This window comes from Podarcis raffonei, chromosome 12 (genome assembly GCF_027172205.1).
Source record: "Podarcis raffonei isolate rPodRaf1 chromosome 12, rPodRaf1.pri, whole genome shotgun sequence".
NCBI classification, from domain to species: Eukaryota; Metazoa; Chordata; class Lepidosauria; order Squamata; family Lacertidae; genus Podarcis; species Podarcis raffonei.
The window spans coordinates 38,198,542-38,220,435 of NC_070613.1; the positions used below are offsets into that span (position 1 = coordinate 38,198,542).

The 21,894-nt window shown below is 43.8% G+C and overlaps 1 protein-coding gene across 1 annotated transcript in view; it reads right to left on the reverse strand.

The window, feature by feature from the left end:
• ANKRD28 (ankyrin repeat domain 28) overlaps nt 1–12,965 on the reverse strand; it is a 91,945-nt gene extending 78,980 nt beyond the window's left edge. The window contains exon 1 of the mRNA XM_053359759.1: nt 12,767–12,965. Within this exon, the coding sequence (XP_053215734.1) occupies nt 12,767–12,793 (27 nt within the window). The 5' untranslated portion in view covers nt 12,794–12,965. The remainder of the gene's footprint in view (nt 1–12,766) is intronic.
• Between the last annotated feature and the right edge of the window lie 8,929 nt (nt 12,966–21,894).

Below are 21,894 nucleotides of genomic sequence, written 5' to 3' on the forward strand. Positions count from 1 at the left end.
CAATGGAGCTTATTATGTTATTATTGCTTACCTTTCATTTCTCTACTGCTTTATATTTTAAAGACTAAAACTCAAAGCTGTTTACAAACATTAAAACATCAAATAAAACAATCCAGAACAAAATCAAGCTTCAAGGACAGTATTTCAGACCCTTCTCTAAGTGACATTTTGCTTTCCCCATATTTATTTACCTACTTAATTTATACAGCTGCCCCATAGCAGTACTCTAGGAAGCCAGTGTGGTGTAGTGGTTAGAGTTTCAGACTGTGGTCTGGGAGATCAGGGTTCAAATCCTCACTCAGCCATGAAGCTCACTGGGTGACCTTGGGCCAATCACAACCTCTTAACCTACCTCACAGGGTCTTTGTAGAGATTAACGAAGAAGGGAGGGGGTGAACCATGTACTTCTTGGGGGGAAAGGTAGGATATAAATGCAGTAAGTTAAGCTCTTCATCTTACTTGCTTAAGAAAGCTAGAGAGACCAGCCAGATGGACATGTCAGTCACCAACCTGGCATCCAGAAATCTCCACATGGTTGCAATTGGACCCATGCCAATCGCAAAACGTGCCTAGTGCCTGGGGAATTTCAAACACTGACTATAATGTAAGGTCAAATGAGGCAAAGCAGCACAGAATAAACATTTAAAGTACAGTGATACCTCGGTTTTCAAACGTAATCCGTTCCGGAATACCATTCGAGTTCTGAAACGTTCGAGAACCGAAAACTCAATAACCAACAGCTAGGCCTCAGGATCTTGCACTCACTGGAAGCCGCGTGGCATGTTCGACTTCCGAGGCATGTTCGAAAACCAAGATACCACTGTATTTCTCACTCATTCACCACAAATCCTTATAAATATAAAAATTGGCCTTCAATTAATCAAAGTACAATGTATTATAGAACAAGGATAGATCTGCTAGAATTGCTGGTAGGCAGAGTGCAGTTGCGCTAATGTCAAGCTTGCAGGCAGGCTCCCCATAGGTAATGGCTGGCCACTTTCTGAGCTCCTCCCAGCAGTCATTTCTCCTCTGGTCCCTGCTGTGGATACATGACCTGACTGGTTGTCTTTACACTGAGCCTTACGCAATTTGCACTCTAATAGTCACTGAGTCTGTTTGGTTGCCCTGAGTTCCCTCATATATTCAGGAAGCAACCTGGGCTTCACAGTGCCAGAGAGGACACTAAGGATCAATTATGCTGAGAACCCATCAGGCCTCACTATTCCCATCGTCTCACTATTCCATAGTAAACTTTGGCCACTGGAAAAGTTCCCATCATATTGAGGAATCCACCAAACTCCCTAAGTATTCAGAGACAGATCATCTTAATGAATCTCCCTCCCCTCCAAACTTCTTCAGATAGTGCAGACAATGGCAAAGATAATTTTAACCCCTCCCCCATCCCAATAGCCAAAAAATGCCCTCACATCCCGAGGCAGAGACTAAATAAAGGGTATGGCCTACTCTGTGTGCAATGAGACAGCCCCCTGGTTGTCATGGAGATCACAAAGTCCAAAAGCCAGCCCAGTCAAGGCAACCTTGATGTGGATATTGAAGTTCCCCACAATCAATGTCCTGGGATTCCATGACACCAGATTTGGGACATCTCTGCCAGCTCAGCTGTTGGGCAGCACACCAACAGCATCCCCAGTCTGTCTTGCTGGCCAAGCATCAGACAAAGGCCCTAATAGCCTATCTCAGTGTAGAGAAGTTTTCTGATGAATAAAAAAGCAGTATTGTGGACCACAGCAAGTCTGCTACCCCACACGCCTAACCTAGACTGGTGCAGCTGAGCAGGAAGGGCCGAGCGGGAGGAGGTGGTGGCAGTGCAGAGACCGCATCAGCGTTGCTGCAGAGGCTGCGCCAGCGCCGCCACCTGCCCAGAGGCGTCAGTGGCTTCTGATGGGCTGCAGAAGCTGCATCACAGAAGTCAGTCCCCAGGCAGCGAGGCCTCCATGCTGCGCCAATTTAGCACAGGGACTGACCAAGTGGGCGGCAGGGTCTGTAAGGTTCGGGGGCCAGATTAACAAGCCCGAAAGGCCGCATCCAGTCCGCGGTCCTTAGTTTGCAGACCCAAGGGCTATTCATTAGGAAATAAGGGTTTGTTTTAAGTTTTTCATGTGGGCTAAAACTCAATCTAAGGTTGTTGTTTTTTTAAAAAATCGTTTAACCACATCAGTTAACAAACATGGATACACATGCTATAATGTTATTGTTTTAGTTAAATAAATTGTTTAAATAGTTATTAAGGAAATGATTATTTTTCCCCTTCCAATAAAGTACAGCAGAAAAGTTGCCCAAATATAAACAGTTAACTTACTAAACCTCACAATAATTTTATAATTATCTGTCAATGTATTTCTAATAGTATAACCAAATCAGTAATTTTTGATATAACTATTCTGAAAATTTATTATTCCAAAAATGAAACCTTCATCTGGTTGTAAATATTAAGATTATACCAGCAAGAATGAGTCTTTCTGTAAAAAAATAAAAATAAATCAAGTCTTACTGACTAGTGATTTAAATCATGATTTAAATCGATTTGATTTAAATCAAATTCACCCTGCTCACTAGTAAGTCATCTTGTTGTTTTCAGGTGCCTCTGAACTCTAGAGACAATATCTGTCCTTACCTTACAAAGTGCTCAAGCAAATGGTCACTAGGCTATAATAGCGATGCCACTGGCAACTGCATGTTTATGAATCTCTCCGGAATATATACAGTACAGCACAAACCAATATTGATACAGTCTTTAATATACCCTTATGTGAACTGCATCTGAAGCAAATAACTACACACACCTCTACTCTTTTAAAACAGTTTTTTGTATCATGATAAAACTGAACCTTATGCAAATCAAGGTGTTCTTATGTGCAGGAAAGACCACATTAAACCACTGCTTTTTCCTGAATGTGAAGACTATTTGAAAGTTTGTGGAACTTGTACCCTTTTCTTAAAAAGTGGGTTACCAGTTTAGAATAAGGTTTCAACTTTTTTTTTAAAGTAGCACATTCACTGCCCCATCCAGAATGAATGAGGAAGGTACAGTTTTTCACATATTTTTGTCTTTGTCTTGGCTTATGTTCTGTTGTGAAGCCGGAAGCAAAATAGTACAAAATAAGAGCGTGTTATGATTATGATACTGGATGTTCTAGGTTTTTTAATGCATGCTTCAAAGTACTTGTTGGTTATGGCTTTCAACTAATTGTACCACTCCACTTAGTGAAATAGCGTTGTAGTGTGAATTGTATTTACTTTCCTGTGTGAACCAGACTCAACCAGCTCCAGAAGTGTTCTGAACTAGCCGCTGAAACCCTTACTGCCTTGAATCACAGCAACTTCACTCAAAATCAAATTGGAACCAAACAAAAGCATTCATTGGTTTGACTCTCCAGTTAAAATAGCTATATAAAAGCACTAAAAAGCCATATTGAAAAGGGACAAGAAAAGCTTCTTTTATAATTACTACCATTTAGAATCAAGCATTAAGTTTATCAATAAATACAAATGCATTCTGCATGATGCAACAACAAAAAAGACAAATTATGCCATATGTATTGAATTTACTGCAATGAAGGAGGTGTTAACCTATGTATAGTAATGTAAAGCAGCATACAATTATTGCAATGTGAATACAATTTAAATAACTTAATACTGTTACCAACTAAAGCTAAAACTCAAACTTTTGAAATGTAATACAGGTTATTTACAACTGGAAAACATTACAATCACCATATATTATGCAAATTGAAATTTAACATGGCATCAAGGTGAGAATGCCCAAGATGGTGTTCAATCAATGCAATTTAAAAACAGAAACAGCAAGATTAAAAATAAAAACAGAGAAAGCACACAGCAGATAAAGGACTAGCTCCAGACTAAGCTGTACTTAGTTCAATGAAATCAGTGGGACTTAAATTAGTCATGATTTAACTTCCCACTATGATTTCAATGGAATGTAAGTGAAGTCAAATAACTCTAACCGTTTTAAAAGGGGGCAGGGCTCAGAAATCCAGCATGCCATAAGCCCACTGAAACCAAATAGACACAGAGGATATGATCTCTATTCCCTAGAATGTACCAGTATCCTATGCACAGCTACATATACACACATACAAATTTTGGTCATGAGCACATTTTAAAAGCACAACTTGAAAAACATAAGGTGTGAAGAGGGAGACGCCCTCAAAATTGTTGTTGGTGGTTTTATAGAAGTAAAATAAAACAAGTTTCTCGAGCAGGCAGAAAAGCTGGATTGGCTCTGTTCCACTTGCCAAGGTTAGAATATGTAAGTATCATATTACCACAGCTAAAGCTTAATAGAAAGACCATAAGTGTTGTGACTTTCAACAATAGGCATGCTACGTAAGATTAAGGTAATTCTCATGGTTACCTTGACTAATAAAGCATACATTGAAGCATACATAGTTTGAAGGCAAAGGTGCTCTAAAGCAGAAAAAGCATGCCCTCAAGTCCCAAGTTTGTGTTCTCATATACAGTATATGAATGAATTTATAAGCCACACTTTCAATAAAAAATATAGCAAGATGGAATACAACATCAAAAATGATATCCATAAGCATAATTTAAAACATTAATAAATTATGACAGGATTAAAAAGGAAGTTCATGTTGCAAAGGCCTGTCCAAATGTGAAAGTCTTCAAGAGACGTCTTAATGAAAGTAAGGATGGCTGTCACCAACTGCTGCTGGTAGGGAGTTCCACCGGGCAGGGTCTGCCACACTAAACAAATGGTCCTTTCTGATGGCCAGCTGAATCTCAGTGGTATGGGGAACCACCAAAAGTCCTCCATCAGAGCACTCACAGCAGCCCCATCCCCAGACCCTCTAGCCTGGGTTGATGCTGCTGGGTAAGATATGCTCCCCTATCTTGGTAATGCATACCAGGCCAGCATCCTCGTGATTAAGGAATAGAAAGCAGTGATAAAATCCAGGAGAACCCACAAACTACAAACCTATTCCTTCAGGGGGAGCACAACCTCATCCAGTAAGAAGAACCAGCTACTAACAGCATCATTGTCTTGTCAGGATTGAGCTTCAGTTAACTGGCCTTCATCCAGTCCACTAATGAAGCCAGGCATCAATTCAACACATCCACTGACTCACTGCCTGAAGATTAAAAGAAGAGATAGAGCTGAATGCCATCAGCATACTGAAAACAAAGCAGTCCTAAACACTGGATGATCCCACTCCACAGTTACACGTAGATTTTAGACAGGTGTTCAAAATTAGACAGGGGCATTTTGAACCTGGCTATTGGCCAACTGCGACCAAGTGAAGATGTCCCGGTACAAATGGGCTATAAGGACATAGTGGTCCAGTTCAGATCATGATTTAGCACTCAGGTGTACAACCTGTAACCTGCAACCTAGTTTCATTATACTAACGAAAACTCACAAAGGAAAGGAGGGCAAAGCAAAATGGATAGAATCATGGAAGGAGGGAAATTCCATTCCGAGTAATTAGTTCAGACCTACTATAAAAGCAATCTGTTCTACTCTGAGCAGCCTGCATGGTGAGGAGCATAAGAGAGAAAATGGATGGCTCTACCTATTTTTGGCTCAGGCCATGCCTACACCTGGCAGCAATCCCATTCACTACCAGCAAACAGCCTCCAACAGATTACCACCAAGTGGATGCAGTCCTCAACAGAAAAAAAGGATCACCAACCATGGTTTAGCATTAGCAGACCTGCCACAGTAAACCTGTCGCTCACATGGCCCCAGTTAATCAAACTGTAGTTTGTTGCAACTGTCTGTTGCACCTGAAACTAATACTTCATTCTGGTTTTCTTGCAGTAACCAGTTAGAATAAACTGGAGTTTCCAAGTGTGGATGTATTATGCAACAATGTTCATTCAAAACCAAAATTGGAAGTTTTTGATCTCTTCTCATGAGCCTGGTAAAGGGGAGACTGAGAGAAATAGGATAGCCATCTATAAGGCTATCACATGGAGCATGAAGCAAGCTTGTTATCTCCTCTCTGAAGGCTAGGACCAATGGATCCAAGTTACAAGAAAGGAGATTCTGATTAAACATGAGAACAACTTTCTGACAGTAAGAGCTGTTCGGCTGTGCAACAGTCTCACAAGAGGTGGCGTACATTCCTTCCTTGGAGGTTTTTAAGCAGAGGTTGGATGACCAGGGAGTTAGTCCATTCCAACACTAAAATTCCACCCTACAGAAATTCAGGAGGCAGTGGCAGGGAGAAAAACTGCTGTGATTACAAAGACAGTTGCTCCCTCTCCCACTTATCAGATGATCAATTAGATGGGGGAGGGTACATTTGCATACCCACTATGCCACTGGACTGGGTGGAGAGACTGGAAACCCCTTTGCTCAGTGTCAGTTATGAGAAATCACAATTGCTGGAGCTCTGCACACTTTATCTCCCAAGTGGCAGTGCTGCCACCAGTGAAAGACGGGGTCTGGCCACCAAGGAAAACCAGATCAGGCCATTGCATACACCACCCATGGCATAAAGAACCTAGCAGTACAAGGGGGTGTACTACTGCAAAAAGGAAATCCTAAAGCAAGTGAGGAAGGCATGGGGCAAAGCATTTGGAATTCTGCCAATTTTGAGTTCTACTTACTGTAACCTTCTAAACCAGAGGTCAGCAACCTAAGGCCCATGGATCAGAAGCGGCCCATGAGGATTGCTTAACCGGTCCATGAGTCGCCCCCGAACCGAGCTGTCCGCTCGGCGAGTTCCCATGCGCTGCGCTAAACCAGTGCAGCGCAGTGACTCTCTTCTGTGGCTCCAGAAGTTGCTTCTGCGCATGCCCAGACACCGGAAATCACTTCTGCGCAGACACAATTTTTGGCATCTGGGCATGCTCAGAAGCGATTTCCAGCACCACAGACATGCGCAGATGCAATTTTCAGTGTCGCACTGTGCCAGTCCAGCCCACGGAGGATCTCTGCGGGAGTGATCCGGCCCATGTAAGCCTTGCCGACCCCTGTTCTAACCCTAAGTGCTGGTGATAATCTGGGGATGTGGAATATGAGTATGAATACTCATTTCTCACACAGCATTGACAGAAGCCTAACTTTTGTGGGACGATGGGTGGAAAATATTTGATCTTCAAGTCAACTACATTACTGCAGCTTAATTCTTGAGGACAAAGCAAGACAATTCTGTTTATATAGACACATTTTGCTTGTATTCATGCTATAAATGTTTTAAGAAGCAAGAAGTCTTTTTAGTGTGTTTTTTGAAGAAAAATGTCTAATTGGTTGGAAGCAGGTGAAACTGATATTTCTGTTGCAAAATTCTGGGTGTAGCTCCTGAGCAAGGAATTTAGTCTTGCAACACATTTATGTTTGACACCCCTGCTGCAGACTGAATGTGGGAAGGGAAAGAGAACTTGAAGTCATAACAATAGAGCATGAAACCACCCAAAACAGAAATTCTCAACCCCCTGAATTCTAGAGTTTACGCATTAACTGCTTCCATGCTTTCAAAGATCAACAAAAATCAACTCCCAGTTCATACAAATGTACAGTATAACTAGTATAGAGAAAGCACAACTGAAGTTTACATTTAAACTTAAAAGTTTAATTAAAGTAAAGTTTCTTGCAAGTCCATCAGCTACATTTCAAGAAAGCAAACACTGGTCCCATTTCCTCCCACTCTACTTCTACAGCAAACAGGACAGGATTCTAACTTATCCTGCAAAGAATCATGGCAGACTACTGCCAACATATAAACCCCTGCCACGGAATGCATAGCTAAAATTATAAGGATGCATGTATCAGTCTAACCACCTTTTACACCAAGAGCACAAGAGGTAGAATACTGGTAATAGGAAAGATGAGGAAAGGGCCCTTGATGACAGAGCATTTTGCATAAGCTCAGCCTCAGAATATAACAACATATTGCTCACTTTGCTTTTAGACACCAACTGAAAATGTACCTATTCATCCAAGCTTTTATAGGATAACAGAATTCAATTAATCCTTCAGCAATTAAGCACTCTGTAATATATCTTTTCAGAGGTTATACTGACTTGCTTAAGAGCTTAGAGGTTTTTATCATTTGTAACTCCCACTAAGATCAGTGACGTGCAAGCTAGAAATTTACTATACAGGAATCTCCCCGTTTGCATGGGAGTTGCATTCTGGATCATCGTATGCATTAGTGGAGCACATGTAAACCTACCATAAGCCTACCCCGCCCCCGCCCCATTCCAACCCTATTCCGGGGCCAAAAACTCCCCATTCCACCAGTAGCGCACCAATTGAATGCATACAAAATGGTCGCCACCTGTATAAGTATAGAACCCTTATAGGCAGTGCTATTTTTCTAGAAAAAGAGGTGCTGGAACTCACCATGAATGCCTCCCTTGTTCTCTTATAATAGCAATGGTGCCAGAGAGGTGCTGGAACTGAGTTCTGGTGAGTTCCAGCTGAAAAAAAGCCCTGCTTATAGATAGATACACTTTCCCAGGGCCCCAAGACACAAACACCCAAAATGACTTTCTTATTCTGCTCTGGGGATGCACAGGTTCAAATGAAGACTGCTATAAATGCATGCATCATCATCACATCTCATTATCAACTTCCTATTAAAAATAGCACTGCTAGTCAAACCTTCCTCCTTCCATAGGAAGTAGGGGGCCTCTCTCATATACATGTTCAGTATGCATTAAGCAGAAAGGCTGACCCTGAGTGGCAGGCACTTCACTTTTAACCATTAATAGTGTTGCACAGAAAAGGAGGTGGGGCTCATGCCTAGGTGGGGACATTCGGATCAGCTCATTATTCATGAACACCTAGCTCACCACTCCAAATTTTCACCTATAGGATCACAAACTAGGCACACACAGCAGAAACAAAAAGTGCAAGCAGCACTGCCTTGCAATTCCTTGAGTTGAGTGACCATTTTCTCAACCCTCCATCCTTCTCCTAACAGAAGAAGAGTGTGGAGAGTATGGCTGAGGAATAAGAACTGAGCTGGAACCACTTTTTCTCAGTTGCTCATTACCACCTATGGAACTGGCAAGCATTATGTATTACAGTCCCTGTGTCTTTTCAGCTCTTTTGAGGTAGCTCTTCAACAAGATTCCCAGTGCAACGCAGACCAGCAACAATGGATAGTATGCATCCAACCATTCCTCTATACAGTTGCCACATTCATTTCCTCACAAGGCTCCTGCACCTTTACAAATCTTTTTTTATTTCTTTTTTGTATCATGATATTGTTGAATAGTGGGCAGTTTACAAATTATTTAAATAAATAATTCGGCAGCGGTACCTCAGGTTAAGAACTTAATTTGTTCTGGAGGTCTGTTCTTAACCTGAAGCACCAATTTAGCTAATGGGGCCACCTGCTGCTGCCATGCCGCCGGAGCACAATTTTTGTCCTCATCCTGAAGCAAAGTTCTTAACCCGAGGTACTATTTCTGGGTTAGCGGAGTCTGTAACCTGAAGCATCTGTAACCCAAGGTACCACTGTAAATACTTGTGCTAGCTGGTGCCAGTGAAACAAGTCCCACTAGTGCAACAGGGCCACTCCCTGACAACTCCTCCCTTGCACCCCTCAAATTATGGTAGCTCTAAGGGGTCAGGGGATCCCCAAAACAGCATACAGGGAGAGAAGGAAGATAATTCCATCAGGGAGCAGAAATGCTTGTGCGGACAGAGCAATCTCCTTCTTGCTACTTTCAATTAAATCCATTGTCCAGTGTGTAAGTCAACTTTTCCAAGAGAGATCTACACTTACACTATGGCATCAAATTGTTAACAAGTTCCAATATCCATTTCATACCAGGAATTTTGCAGTTCCAATCACCAAGTACCTTAACAGCACTTCAGGTGGTTTCTTTCATCCTACTGTTTAATGTTTGGCTTTTTGTGAAATGAACAAGTTCAGGAAGTACAATACTATGTATTTGTCCTGGCTCTCCCCAACCGATGCAGAGCTGGAACTCATGACTCCAGTTTTGCCAAAGGCATTCAGATTAGACTGGTAGAGAAGACACATCAAAAATTGCAAGGATTAGCAGTTACATGAGAGGTGGAAAGCATGGCTAGTTTGTGGGCTAAGATGCTGAACCAGAAAGCCACATGCCCCTGCACCTTTCTTTTGAAGGACGGGGTGAGCACAGAATGTAGTCTGGAAGGCAGCTGGAGTCCCAAGCAAATAGGCACTCCTTTTAGTGGGCTGGCAAAGTGAGGTTTGTGCATGCTGGCTTCTCGTGTCCTAGTGGTAGAGGCAGGGCGGGTTCCAGAGCAGCATCAGATTTAGTCCGAGTTGCTTCCTGTGGAGGGGAATGAAGGCTCCTATATAACAGGAGGAAGTGCCAGAGGTGGCTCAACAGCTGGAAAAGTTATGGGAGAAGTGTCTGGAAGGTAGGTAACGAGAGACAGACCAAACTCCCCAAGCTCCTCCCACTCCTCAGGGTTTGACTACCTGCGCCATTGAACCTCCAAGGCTCGCATTACAGTATTCAATATATGAAGTTATTAGCCTAAAATCTATACTGACCTCATGTATAATTTGATATATTTTCTATCCCCCCCCCCCGCCCAAATGGGACTAATTCTTCCACTACTACTACATTGGCACATTAACATGAAAATAGATTTAGTTTTCTAAATACATAAATATATGTATAAGATTTTAGCTAATAAGAACATAGTGAAGGAATGAGTAGAAATAAATAGTGTGCAATGGAGCTTTTCCATATTTTAAGTACTTCTCGTGCCTATGAGTAAGGATGTGTATTGCACAACCGGGGGGGGGGGAGAGAATTATAAACAGCAAGTCAAAAACCTACCATTAAGCAGATCTTGGAATATTCTAAGCAATTGTTCATCAGCAGAATAGTGTTAGAAAGAGCCCTAGTATACTGCAAACATGTATTTTACAGATTAAAAGGCAATATAGCAATCAGGCCAGAAGGCTGTAACAACTTTGAATAAGCAAGCCAGCATTCAACAAGTCAAGGCTAGAAAAGGAGGTGGTGAGATACGCAGTAAAAGCATGGCTGTGATAAATGAAAATCTTTGCTATGTAGCAAATCTATCCAGATACGAGTCTACAATCTAACAAGAAAAAACCCAAGCCAATGTTTCCCACTAGCAAAGTACTTCTGAGGAAAAACTTTACAAAAGGTACATTAATGGGAGGCAGAGAGAGACAAGCAGACACTTAAACACTGCAAAATTTGGATCTTTTTGACCTTCATACATCAGCTAAGGAAATGAATATAGAATTATATTGTTCTGCAAATGGAAACTATAGAAGCAGATATGGCTGTTGTGGTAGAAGTGAGTGTGGTGATTAATGCTGGCTTAGCAACAGGGAAGATTGGGTTCAGATCTCTGCTCATCCACAAAAGTCAATACAAAACAGCCAAGGCACTGTAGTTTACTCCTCAGAATTCCCACCAGCCCTTAAACTACAGTGCTGAAAATTCTTTGAGGGAAAGCATGTGTTTTAAAGGTATAGTGTGTAGACAGCACAAGTCACTAAATTTTAGCCAGCCGGATCTCTCTCAGGGGGTTGCGATGAAAACAAAATGAAACGGGCCTTTGTAAGCCACACGAAATCAAGGCCTTTGAGTGATGGGCCACAAATGTAATATTAAAATGGACTAGGATATGAGAGAGTTAAGGGCATGAGTGCTAGAGAGAAAGATGAGTATCATTTTAAATAGATCAGGCTGGAAGGCATGCCAGTATGTTATTTGAGCCCCTTAGATACATGTACAACACCGAGTGATATCAGACTGTCCATGTTAAATTAAATGGTGCCTTCTGGTGGGGTCCTCCAATATCGGACACTGGGATGGAAGAAACCCTTTTTTATTTCAGAAATAGAACAAGCTTCCATTAGCAGCATTCCCAGAGACCCTTAGTTGGCCCCCACTGAAACGGGGGGGGGGGGGATACTTCTAGGCGGACCTTTGCTCTGAGACCCACCATGGCTCTTCCTAGTGCTCCCAGCAGTTTCAGCCACGACCATGTAGGGCAAAGGGGTACCACTTTGTCCAATCTGCGCAGCCGCCTGCAGAGGAGTACATAAAGGTGCAAGCACAGAAGGCCGAAATGCATATATAGATATAGAGATGTGTGTGTGTGTGTTGTCTGCTTGCACCTTTATACACCGTGTGTGAGTGTGTGCAGGGAGCTGGCGAGCAGAGCCGTACGGCATAATAAAGGGGGCGTGCGTGCATGTGCCGGGGGGGGGGGGCTCTCAGCACATGAGTAAACCGGGAAAGGAGAGGAGGAGGAATGTGGCGGTGGAGGGGGGGTGGAGAGGAAAAACGACTCGCTGCCACCTGTTAGGCCTGAGCCACAGAGTAAACCTGGGAAAGGAGGAGGAGGAGCCAGGAGGTACCAGGAGGTAAAGGGGAAAGGGGGTGGGGAGGAGTGAGCAGCAGCAGCAGCAGCAGCAGCACCACTCCCCCCCCCGCCGTTTCCTAGCAGGCGGGCGCGCACACTGCCGCCACACACGCGCGCACGGGGGGGAGGGGAGGGGGGAAGCAACGCCCTCCGGCCCGTATTCCCTCAGCCACACACGCACCCTGTCACCACCACGCCGGAAGCCTTTGAGAGAGAGAAAGGGCCACGGCGGGGCCACGCCATCCCCACCCACCTCCGTCCGTCCTTAATGCCGCCATAGTGCCTCTCTCGCCCCCCAGCCTGTCACCCTCACCAAAGAGGGGGACTCGCCCCCTCAGAAAACGTTAAGGCTGAGGGCGGCGAAGGCAAGGCCGCTGCGCTTGAGGCACCCACCTGCTCGCGTAGTTTGAGGAAAACCATGGCGAGGCCGCCGCCGCTGCCGCTACTACTACCCCGCCTCCTCACGGGCCACCGCTGCTATTCCTCGCCGCCGCCAACGACTCCTTCCCTCGGCAGCCCCGCCTCCTCAGCGCCTGGGCCGAGCAGCCCGTGCTCGGCAGGCCACGCCCCCGGCCACGCCCCCGCCTCCTGGCGCGGCGACGGCGGCTGCCTCTGCTGCGAGGCGCGCGGATGGGGCCGGGCGGGGGGCCGAGAGCGTGAGGTACCTCTTCGCCCCGCCCCCTCTCCTCTTCCACTCCTGTCCGCTAAAACACACACACACACAGAGTATCTCTCTCTTTCAATCTTGCCCTTTCACTAAAGGGTATAATGTGGCACGGAGAGAGAGTCGATTTGATCCGCCCCTCCCCTTTCTTCTCCCTAACGCCCTCCCGATGAGGGTCGCGACGCCCGTCACTCACCACCAAATGGCGGCGGTGATTGGGCGCGGGGCGCGGCGCGGCGCGGCGAGCGCCGAGGCTCATTGGAAGGCAGGTTGGCGTGTGCGGGTGGGAGTGCGCGTGTGATTGGCAGGAATGAAGGTGAGGGAGAGAGGAGGGTCGGCACAGAGAGAGAGTGCGCGCGCTGGGCGCGAAAGATGTGCCAGTGGCTTCTGGGAGAAGGAGGGCTGGGGAGATGAGATTAGTGAGGGCAAGGTGGAGGTGTGTCGCCCTTTCCTGGGCTTCACCTTGGAATCCTTTATAATTTTTTATTGCCTGCAGCCTCCCTATCCAGGTTTAGGCAGAGTCCGATTCACACCTCTGCAGCTGATTCGTTATAGTTAGTGCATGGTTTCCCAGCTGGAAATCGATAGGTCTCAGTTCAGGTTTTAAAAGCACGACTCATGGAAATTCAGTCAAAATTCACTATGGCTCCCAAGAGAACGTATTTTTAGCAACTGCACAAGATGATAGGAGTTCCCCTGTGGCTGATGGCAGCTACTGCTTCCACACGGGATGAAAAGGCTTAGCCGAAATAGGTTATTAAAGTTGCAAGTGGCCAGGCTGCCCCATGAGAGCTGAAATCATCATGTGAGAATTGTGGTCATGTTAATTTGGTGGGTAGGTTGTATAGGTTGGAAATGGCTGGGTGGATGTTTTCATAATTCTAATTCTTAGAAGGTGGTTTCTTCATCCTGAGATAACTGGATTGTAACAGCCACTCAAGTTTGGATGTGTGTATGTATATACTGGTATGTGAAATAAATAAACTTGGGAGTGGGTAGCGGACTAGAGTGATATTTAGCAGCAACAATGCTGTAAGTACTTTGGAAAAACTTGGGGTGCCTGTCTGGATTTACAGAGTTTATTTTCTGTAAACTCCTTTGAACACATGAGAAATTGTAGTACCTTATGTAAATAGACTGAGAGCACCTGCTGACTGTCAGTATTTTTCAGAAGGCCTTCAAGTGCATGCTTGGAAATGTAGGTTTGCACAATCAAAATTGTATTAAAGTGCTCTGTTGCCCTACTATAACAAATCACTTTTATGGAAATAAGCTTTCTGTAGTTAGGAAGGTAAAGGTGAAGGGACCCCTGAAAGTTAAGTCCAGTCGCGAACGACTCTGGGGTTGCGGCGCTCATCTCACTTTACAGGCTGAGGGAGCCGGCGTTTGTCCGCTCCGCAGACAGTATTTCCGGGTCGTGTGGCTAGCATGACTAAGCCACTTCTGGCGCAATGGAACACCAACACCAGAGCAGCGCATGGAAACGCTGTTTACCTTCCCACTGGAGCGGTACCTGTTAATCTACTTGCACTTTTTGGCATGCTTTCAAACTGCTAGGTTGGCAGGAGCTGGGACCAAGCAATGGGAGCTCACCCCGTTGCGGGGATTTGAACCACCGACCTTTTGATCGGCAAGCCCAAGGCTCAGTGGTTTAGATCACAGTGCCACCCGCGTCCCTATGTAGTTAGGAAAGTGACAAGAAAATGCATAGAATTGTAGGCTGAACAAATTATTAACAGGAAGACATTTAAACACTTCAGAAGCAAATCAGGATGAATGCTTATTCCATAATCTTCCTGCAGAGAAATCAGAATTAAAATTCAATAAAAGACCATATACAGTGGTACCTCGGGTTACAGACGCTTCAGGTTACAGACTCCGCTAACCCAGAAATAGTACCTTGGGTTAAGAACTTTGCTTCAGGATGAGAACAGAAATCGCGCAGCGGCAGCGGCAGGAGACCCCATTAGCTACAGTGGTACCTCAGGTTAAGAACAGTTTCAGGTTAAGAACAGACCTCCAGAACAAATTAAGTTCTTAACCTGAGGTACCACTGTATAATCTAACCTCTCTGAAAGCTTAGCAAGTGAAACAGGATGAATGCTCAGTATGCATGTCATCACATGGATATAGTGAGGGCTCCAGTGTTTGATCTGAGATCCTTCTATAGCTCCCCCTGCTATCTGTGATAGTGATTAAGTGGTGCCCTGATTATGGAATACTCTTCCTAATGAGGTTCATCTAGTGCATATGTTGGTGTTTTGTATTGTAAAACAGCATTGGCATTTATCTGAAGGATAACATATAAATTCATATAATAAGAAGGAAAGAAGGAAAAGAATCTGTTGGTAGTGCATCTGCTGTCACGAATGAAATGCTGCTTGCCTTCACCTCTGTTCTATTTGTATATCTGTAAACGGGCAAATATTTCAAAACACTAACTAACTCTCCAGTGCTGTCCTCCAAAAGAAACCAGAATTAAAGTACTGCTATCCCTGGAATCTGTCGCCATTCAGAGAATCCTGAGTGGGAAGCAATGTATGTAGTCACGTTCAAAGGCAATTAGTCTAAAATGAATAACTGGAAAAACTAGGAATAAGTAAGATTGAATGTAGTTCTGTTCTGCAGTTTTGGTTGACAGCAGGAGAAGGAAGACCTGTGGGAGAAGGTAGATCAAGATATACAGTACTAGGTTTCTGGGTGATCTGCAGAATAGTGGCATGGTCTTCTGGGCAAGTAAAACTGCAAGTTAAAAAAATATCTCATTATTCACCTGTAAAACATGTGAAGAATGCCATTTTTTAAAAAAATTGCTCAGTGATATGTATTTGAAATAAGGAAATCTAAAATATAATGAAATATTCAAACACGTAGTGTATAAGGTAAGGTAAAGGTAAAGGACCCCTGGACGGTTAAGTCCAGTCAAAGGCGACTATGGGGTGCAGTGCTCATCTCGCTTTCAGGCCGAGGGAGCCGGTGTTTGTCCACAGACAACTTTCCGAGTCATGTGGCCAGCATGACTAAACCACTTCTGGCGCAACGGGACACCGTGATGGAAGCCAGAGCACACGGAAAGGCCGTTTACCTTCCCGTCGCAGCAGTACCTATTTATCTACTTGCACTGGTGTGCTTTCGAACTGCTAGGTTGGCAGGAGCTGGGACAGTGCAACGGGAGCTCACCCTGTTGCGCAGATTCAAACCGCTGACCTTCTGACCAGCAAGCCCAAGAGGCTCAGTAGTTTAGACCACAGCGCCACCCACATCCCAAAAGTGTATGGTACTTCCTGCCCCCCCCCATTCAGTTGTTAAACTAAGTTGGCTGTCCTTGATAATTTCAAATTATTTAAGGGTGCCAAGGTGGCATATCATCCAAACTATTGTTCTACAGTACAAAATAAAATGTATTTTAAAAACAACAACAGTGGCTAGTTAATTCTTCCTGATTAATTAAAAACTGAAGTTCTGAATCCTGTTCGAGGAATCAGCCTTTAAAGAGTTGGAGGCTCTTTTACAGGCAAAAAAATATCCGAAGTCTAGTTCTAGCTTTACTTGTCTGTGTTTGCTGGATTTTGAGAGTACACAAAGGCAGTAAGATAATACCTTTAATTGCTCTTACCACCATAGGTTAGTCTGCAGGTATCACCTTACCTTCTTTGTTTCTGGCCTTCTCCGGGATCAACACATTCAATAAAGCTCTGTATCAAATTCTTTATTTTGGGCACTTAAAGGATATAACCACACTCACTCTTCATTTATTTCTGATTCACCATGCTAATACAAGCAAGAGCAGCTACCAAGGATTGCTCAGCAGGAGGCTCTTATTGTTTTGATCAAGGACAAGGATACATTTCAACACTGTGCAGCTGAACTCTGATCCAGAATAAATAGTAGAGTCTCACAAGGCACTCGGATCCAACACAAAATATTTCTCAGAGTAGACAAGGACCACAAGCCACATCCTGTAAACATTTTACTGAGAGCCCCTTCAGAATTTGCCCTCCCCATGTTCCTGACGTGTGGAGGAGGAATGGGGAGTGCTGACCCCTGCCCTGGACAAAAGATCTCAAGGAGGGAGTTCACTGTGTTTGGCTGAGTGGCAATTAGCTCCTCTGTGTCACTGCATACTTTCTCCCTGCAGACCTACTGCCAAACAGAGGGGTCTGGACGAGACACCAGCAGAAGCAGGGACATCGGGACTGGGGACAACAAATGTGTTCCTTCAGTGGAGGGCAGTTTGTGGAGTCAGGTAGTAAATGCAGCTGGAACATAGGTGGAGATACAGCTTAACACTCCTGAAATATACTCAGAGTCGCAAAGTGATTTCATGCTCTTTATTCAGCTCATAGTGGTGAGGACGAATGGAAGTCCCCTCAAAGTATCTGCTTTATATACATTATTTACACAATGGGCTGCACGTGATTGGCTAATTCCGGACTTCTCCTGTAAGCCAATCAGGTTGTGGATTCACTTCTATCTGGAGCTGGATTGGGTGGCTCCTGCTGACCAATCATACTGCTGCATTGTTCTAGGACCAATCAGACTGCTGCATTTTGGATCCTATTGTTCTAGGACCAATCAGACTGCTGCAGTTTGGATCCTATTCAACTCAGTACATAACAACTCCGAACGAATCCACTGCCCCACATCTCGTATCCAGAGAGGCAGCCCCCCCTGCCGCTTTTAGTTTACATACACCAAAACCCAGCTCTCTCTCTGCCTTTGCCTTTGTGTCGCACTCAAAAACTGCAGTCTGCCCTTTGCTCCCTTTCCTGTGACATATTACATCATTCACATTACGCCATTCTTCAGTGGGACATGGGGGCAAGGTCTGTTTTTTTCCTTATTGAGAAGACTTAAGGAAAATGGAGCTTTTAAGAGCAATTGTATAATCATCATCTCCCATGGAGGCACATCACCTGCATATCCTGGGCTATTAATCTATGGATTTCCCATCCAAAATTACGCCTGGCAGATTTGCTAGGACTATTATTTCTGGCTCCATTAACCCTCTCCTATCCTAATTTGTAATCGTACAACAATGTACGCCTTCACCACAATTACATGCTTAAAATTAATATCCAGGTCCCCATTTCCTTTAATAGATACTGGGTCAGTGGTTTTCAACCAGGGTGCCGGGGCACCCTGAGGTGCCTCGAATGATGGTCAGGGGTGCCATGGGCAATGCTGGCCTCTGTCCCTCTTTCCTTCCCTCCCTCCTCTGATGCCCTCTTCCTCTCAAATGCTTACACAACTGTTTGCTGCAACAGCCCTGGCTACAAGCTACCCAGGTGAATGGTGCCTCTGGAGCTGGCCAGGGGGTGCTCCCCAGGCCCCTGTGGGGCAAAGTGAGGAGGCATCTCTCTTTGGGGTGGCAGCTCAGAGTCCAGGGGTGGCAGCTGCAGATGCCCGGAGGATTCCTAAGGAGAGAGGAGAGAAGGCTGAGGGAACACTCCACAAGGGAGGGTGTTCAAAAAAGGGTGAGGGGCTGCCAGCTCTGCAGTCAAAGGGCTGGACTCCTGAGCCCCACAGGGGTGCCACAGAAAGAATGTAGCTGGTCAAGGGAGCTGTGGACTCAAAAATGTTGAAAGCCTCTGTACTGGGTTATAATGAAACACAGTTAAGACACTGTTCCAGCTGACTGTCATTTGGCCATATAAAAAGGTAAAGGGACCCCTGACCATTAGGTCCACTCGTGGCCGACTCTGGGGTTGTGGCGCTCATCTCGCTTTATTGGCCAAGGGAGCCGGCGTACAGCTTCCGGGTCATGTGGCCAGCATGACTAAGCCGCTTCTGGTGAACCAGAGCAGCGCACGGAAATGCCCTTTACCTTCCCGCCAGAGCGGTACCTATTTATCTACTTGCACTTTGAGGTGCATTCGAACTGCTAGGTTGGCAGGAGCAGGGACTGAGCAACGGGAGCTCACCCCGTCGCGGGGATTCGAACCGCCGACCTTCTGATCGGCAAGTCCTAGGCTCTGTGGTTTAACCCACAGCATATATTTAACTACAAATAATTCGTTATCATGGTGCCCAGGCCAGTCTCAAGAGCTGCAGGAGGCTGTTCACATGGACTCTAGTGCTTAAGCTTATGTGCTGGCTGCCACATGGGGCACATGCATCATTCCACATGCATTACTCCATAGGCAGATGTGTTCTGCTGCCAAAAACTCAGCAAACTGCTGTGCTCCTGGTAGACCAGATCCACAAAATTTTGCAAAAGGCTAGGCATTCTTTCTGCAGATATCCTTAATCAACGTGTGCTACACCGAAAAAATTGATTATATGTACTACAATTGACCCGGGGGGGGGGGAGACGGGACAGGACGACGACACAACTTTTGAGACTGAACCCAAAATGTCTTCACATCAGTTTGCATTTATTTATGTAAACAACATGGTTTTATAGGCTTGTTATGAATTAATAGTACCTTTTATTTAACACTAGCTGTTGAAACGTGGCTGCCCTTCAGGAAAGTCCAGAAATTTCACTTGGTCTGGAATGCAGCTGCCAGGGTTTTTATATTTTTTTTCTGGGACTCTTCACTCCTATCTGTTGATATCAAGCCAGATCTTGATATGAACCAGATTCCACTGGTGGCCAGTTTATTTCTGGGATAAATTAAACTTGCTGGCTTTGATCTTGAAAGCATTAAACTGGGACCAGATAATCAAAGGAACTACCTCTCCCTAGACAAACCTGTCCAGGAACTCTGTGCCACATCTAAGGTCTGCCTTTCAGATAAATGTGCATTGGGTGGATTCAAAAGATAGTGGTGGCACCAAGATTGTGGAATGGCCATCGAAGGATGATATTCCTGGCCCCTTCTTTTTTCTGCTTCAAGGCAGGGTATAAAAACAATTTTGCTTCAGTGGGCATCTTTTAGTTCCTTCTCTTTGGCTGCAGTCCTAAACACACATACTAAGGTGTGAGATTAATGAATATGTTGGTTTCAGTTCATCTCGCTTTCTCATTTTCTAACCTTAAAGTCAGTTATCCACATTTGGGCAGCAATTTGCAATTTTTGTTTTGTTTTTAAATTTTCATGAAAATTCATCAGTATGTCAGTGAATAAATTAACAGCATTTAGTGCAAATTCCTCCCAATATGCATATATTTATATGCAGTTTTGAGGGATTGACACATTTTTGCAAGCAATTTTTCTTAATGTAATGCTTTTTTCTATGTTATTTTCACTAATATATGCAATATATTTCCCCTAATATAAACACTGTTTGGTAGGAGAATTGCATCTCAAAATTCAGAGAAGTGTAAACAGCAAAGTATAGTTGTGCTTCGGCTCACGTTGTGGTCTGAGAAGTATGAATTAGATATTTTCTCATGAAATGCCAACAAAATCAAATTTCTCTCTCATCCCTTCTAAGGTGTAAGCGTCACTGGACACAGTGGAACTTACGGTACTTCTGAATAAGAACACATAGGACTTCATTTTTAAATCAGCTGCTGTAATTGTCTGTTGTTTTATTTGATTACTGTATATTATAAATATTTGTGAAACACTTTTAGTGTATCTTGATTCCCAAAAGTTCAGAGAAATAAATAATAAATATAAGGCTCTCAAAGCAATTCAGATTTTTTTTCTCTTTCCGCAACAAATTGGTTTGACAGCACAATCCTGTGTACACAACTTAGCTGGGAGTAAATTGCTTTGAACACTCTGCAACTTATTACTGTGTGTGAATACACAGAACTGCTCTGTAAATATAGTAATGCTGTTCTTATACTATGGATGACAATTGCCCATTGTTCAAAACACATGAATACAGAAAATATTATTTATATAGCGTTTATATTTTTCACCCACATTGTTTCTGCAAAGGTTTAGCAGCCTATATGAGAACGGTTTGATTCCTTTTTCAAGCTACAGAGAGAAACCATGTTTGTGTAATAAGACTATATTTAAAATTGGACTCTTAAAAAAATTATAATGACTTATTCATCAGTAAATCACCGTAGTTGCATTGTCAGAGATGTGCTTTTTTGCAGGGACAGCATTCTAATTTTGTAACAATTTGCGGGGGGGGGGGGGGTCCTCAAATGGCTTCCTTTTCTGCAAAGTGACAGTGGTTTCCAGCACAGCGATTGCTTTCTCAGGCTCCACCAATTTGCTTTTGACACTCATAGCTTCCAATTATAATGGGGTCTGTACCATAACATCTTCCAATTACATTGGTTCTCTAGACCATAATAGCATTTTTATTTTTATTTTTGGTGAAATCTGTCACCTTTTCGTATGCCTTTCTCAGAGCAGCACCTTTTCACTATGTGTCACTTCTTGTCTTAATCAAACCAAGGTCCATCATTTTTGTATATGGGAATTAGAGTTCTCTTCCCAAAACAAAGCTTTGTGGACTGTAAAAACTTAAGTTCTTTTCTGCCAGGTGAGATGCTGAAAGGTGTGCAAAACCTGTGAAATTCAATGCTAGAGTCAATGTCTGAGCTTCCAAGTAGAGATGGTCATTAGGCTTGTATGCAATACAAGAGGCATTCAGTCTAGCCTTTGGTGGTCATGCTCTTTTTCCTAATGATGTTTCCTAATATACTGGGGCATTTCTTTCGCCCACCTCTGTCCCCTTTTCTAACTCCCAACCACAAAATCTACACATTAACTAAGTTGTAGAATCCAAAATATAAGCAGCATATTTTTTGTTGTGCTTTGAAACCACCTGAATAACAAAGTCACTAAATATAACTGAAGCGAAAGGACGATGGAGCTTTTCTTTTTAGAAAAACCTCCAGCCACAAATAATTTCAGCCATATGGGAATGTTAGCGATACATTTTCTGGAAAGGGGGTGGCTTATGGCTACAGATATATATATATATATATATATATATA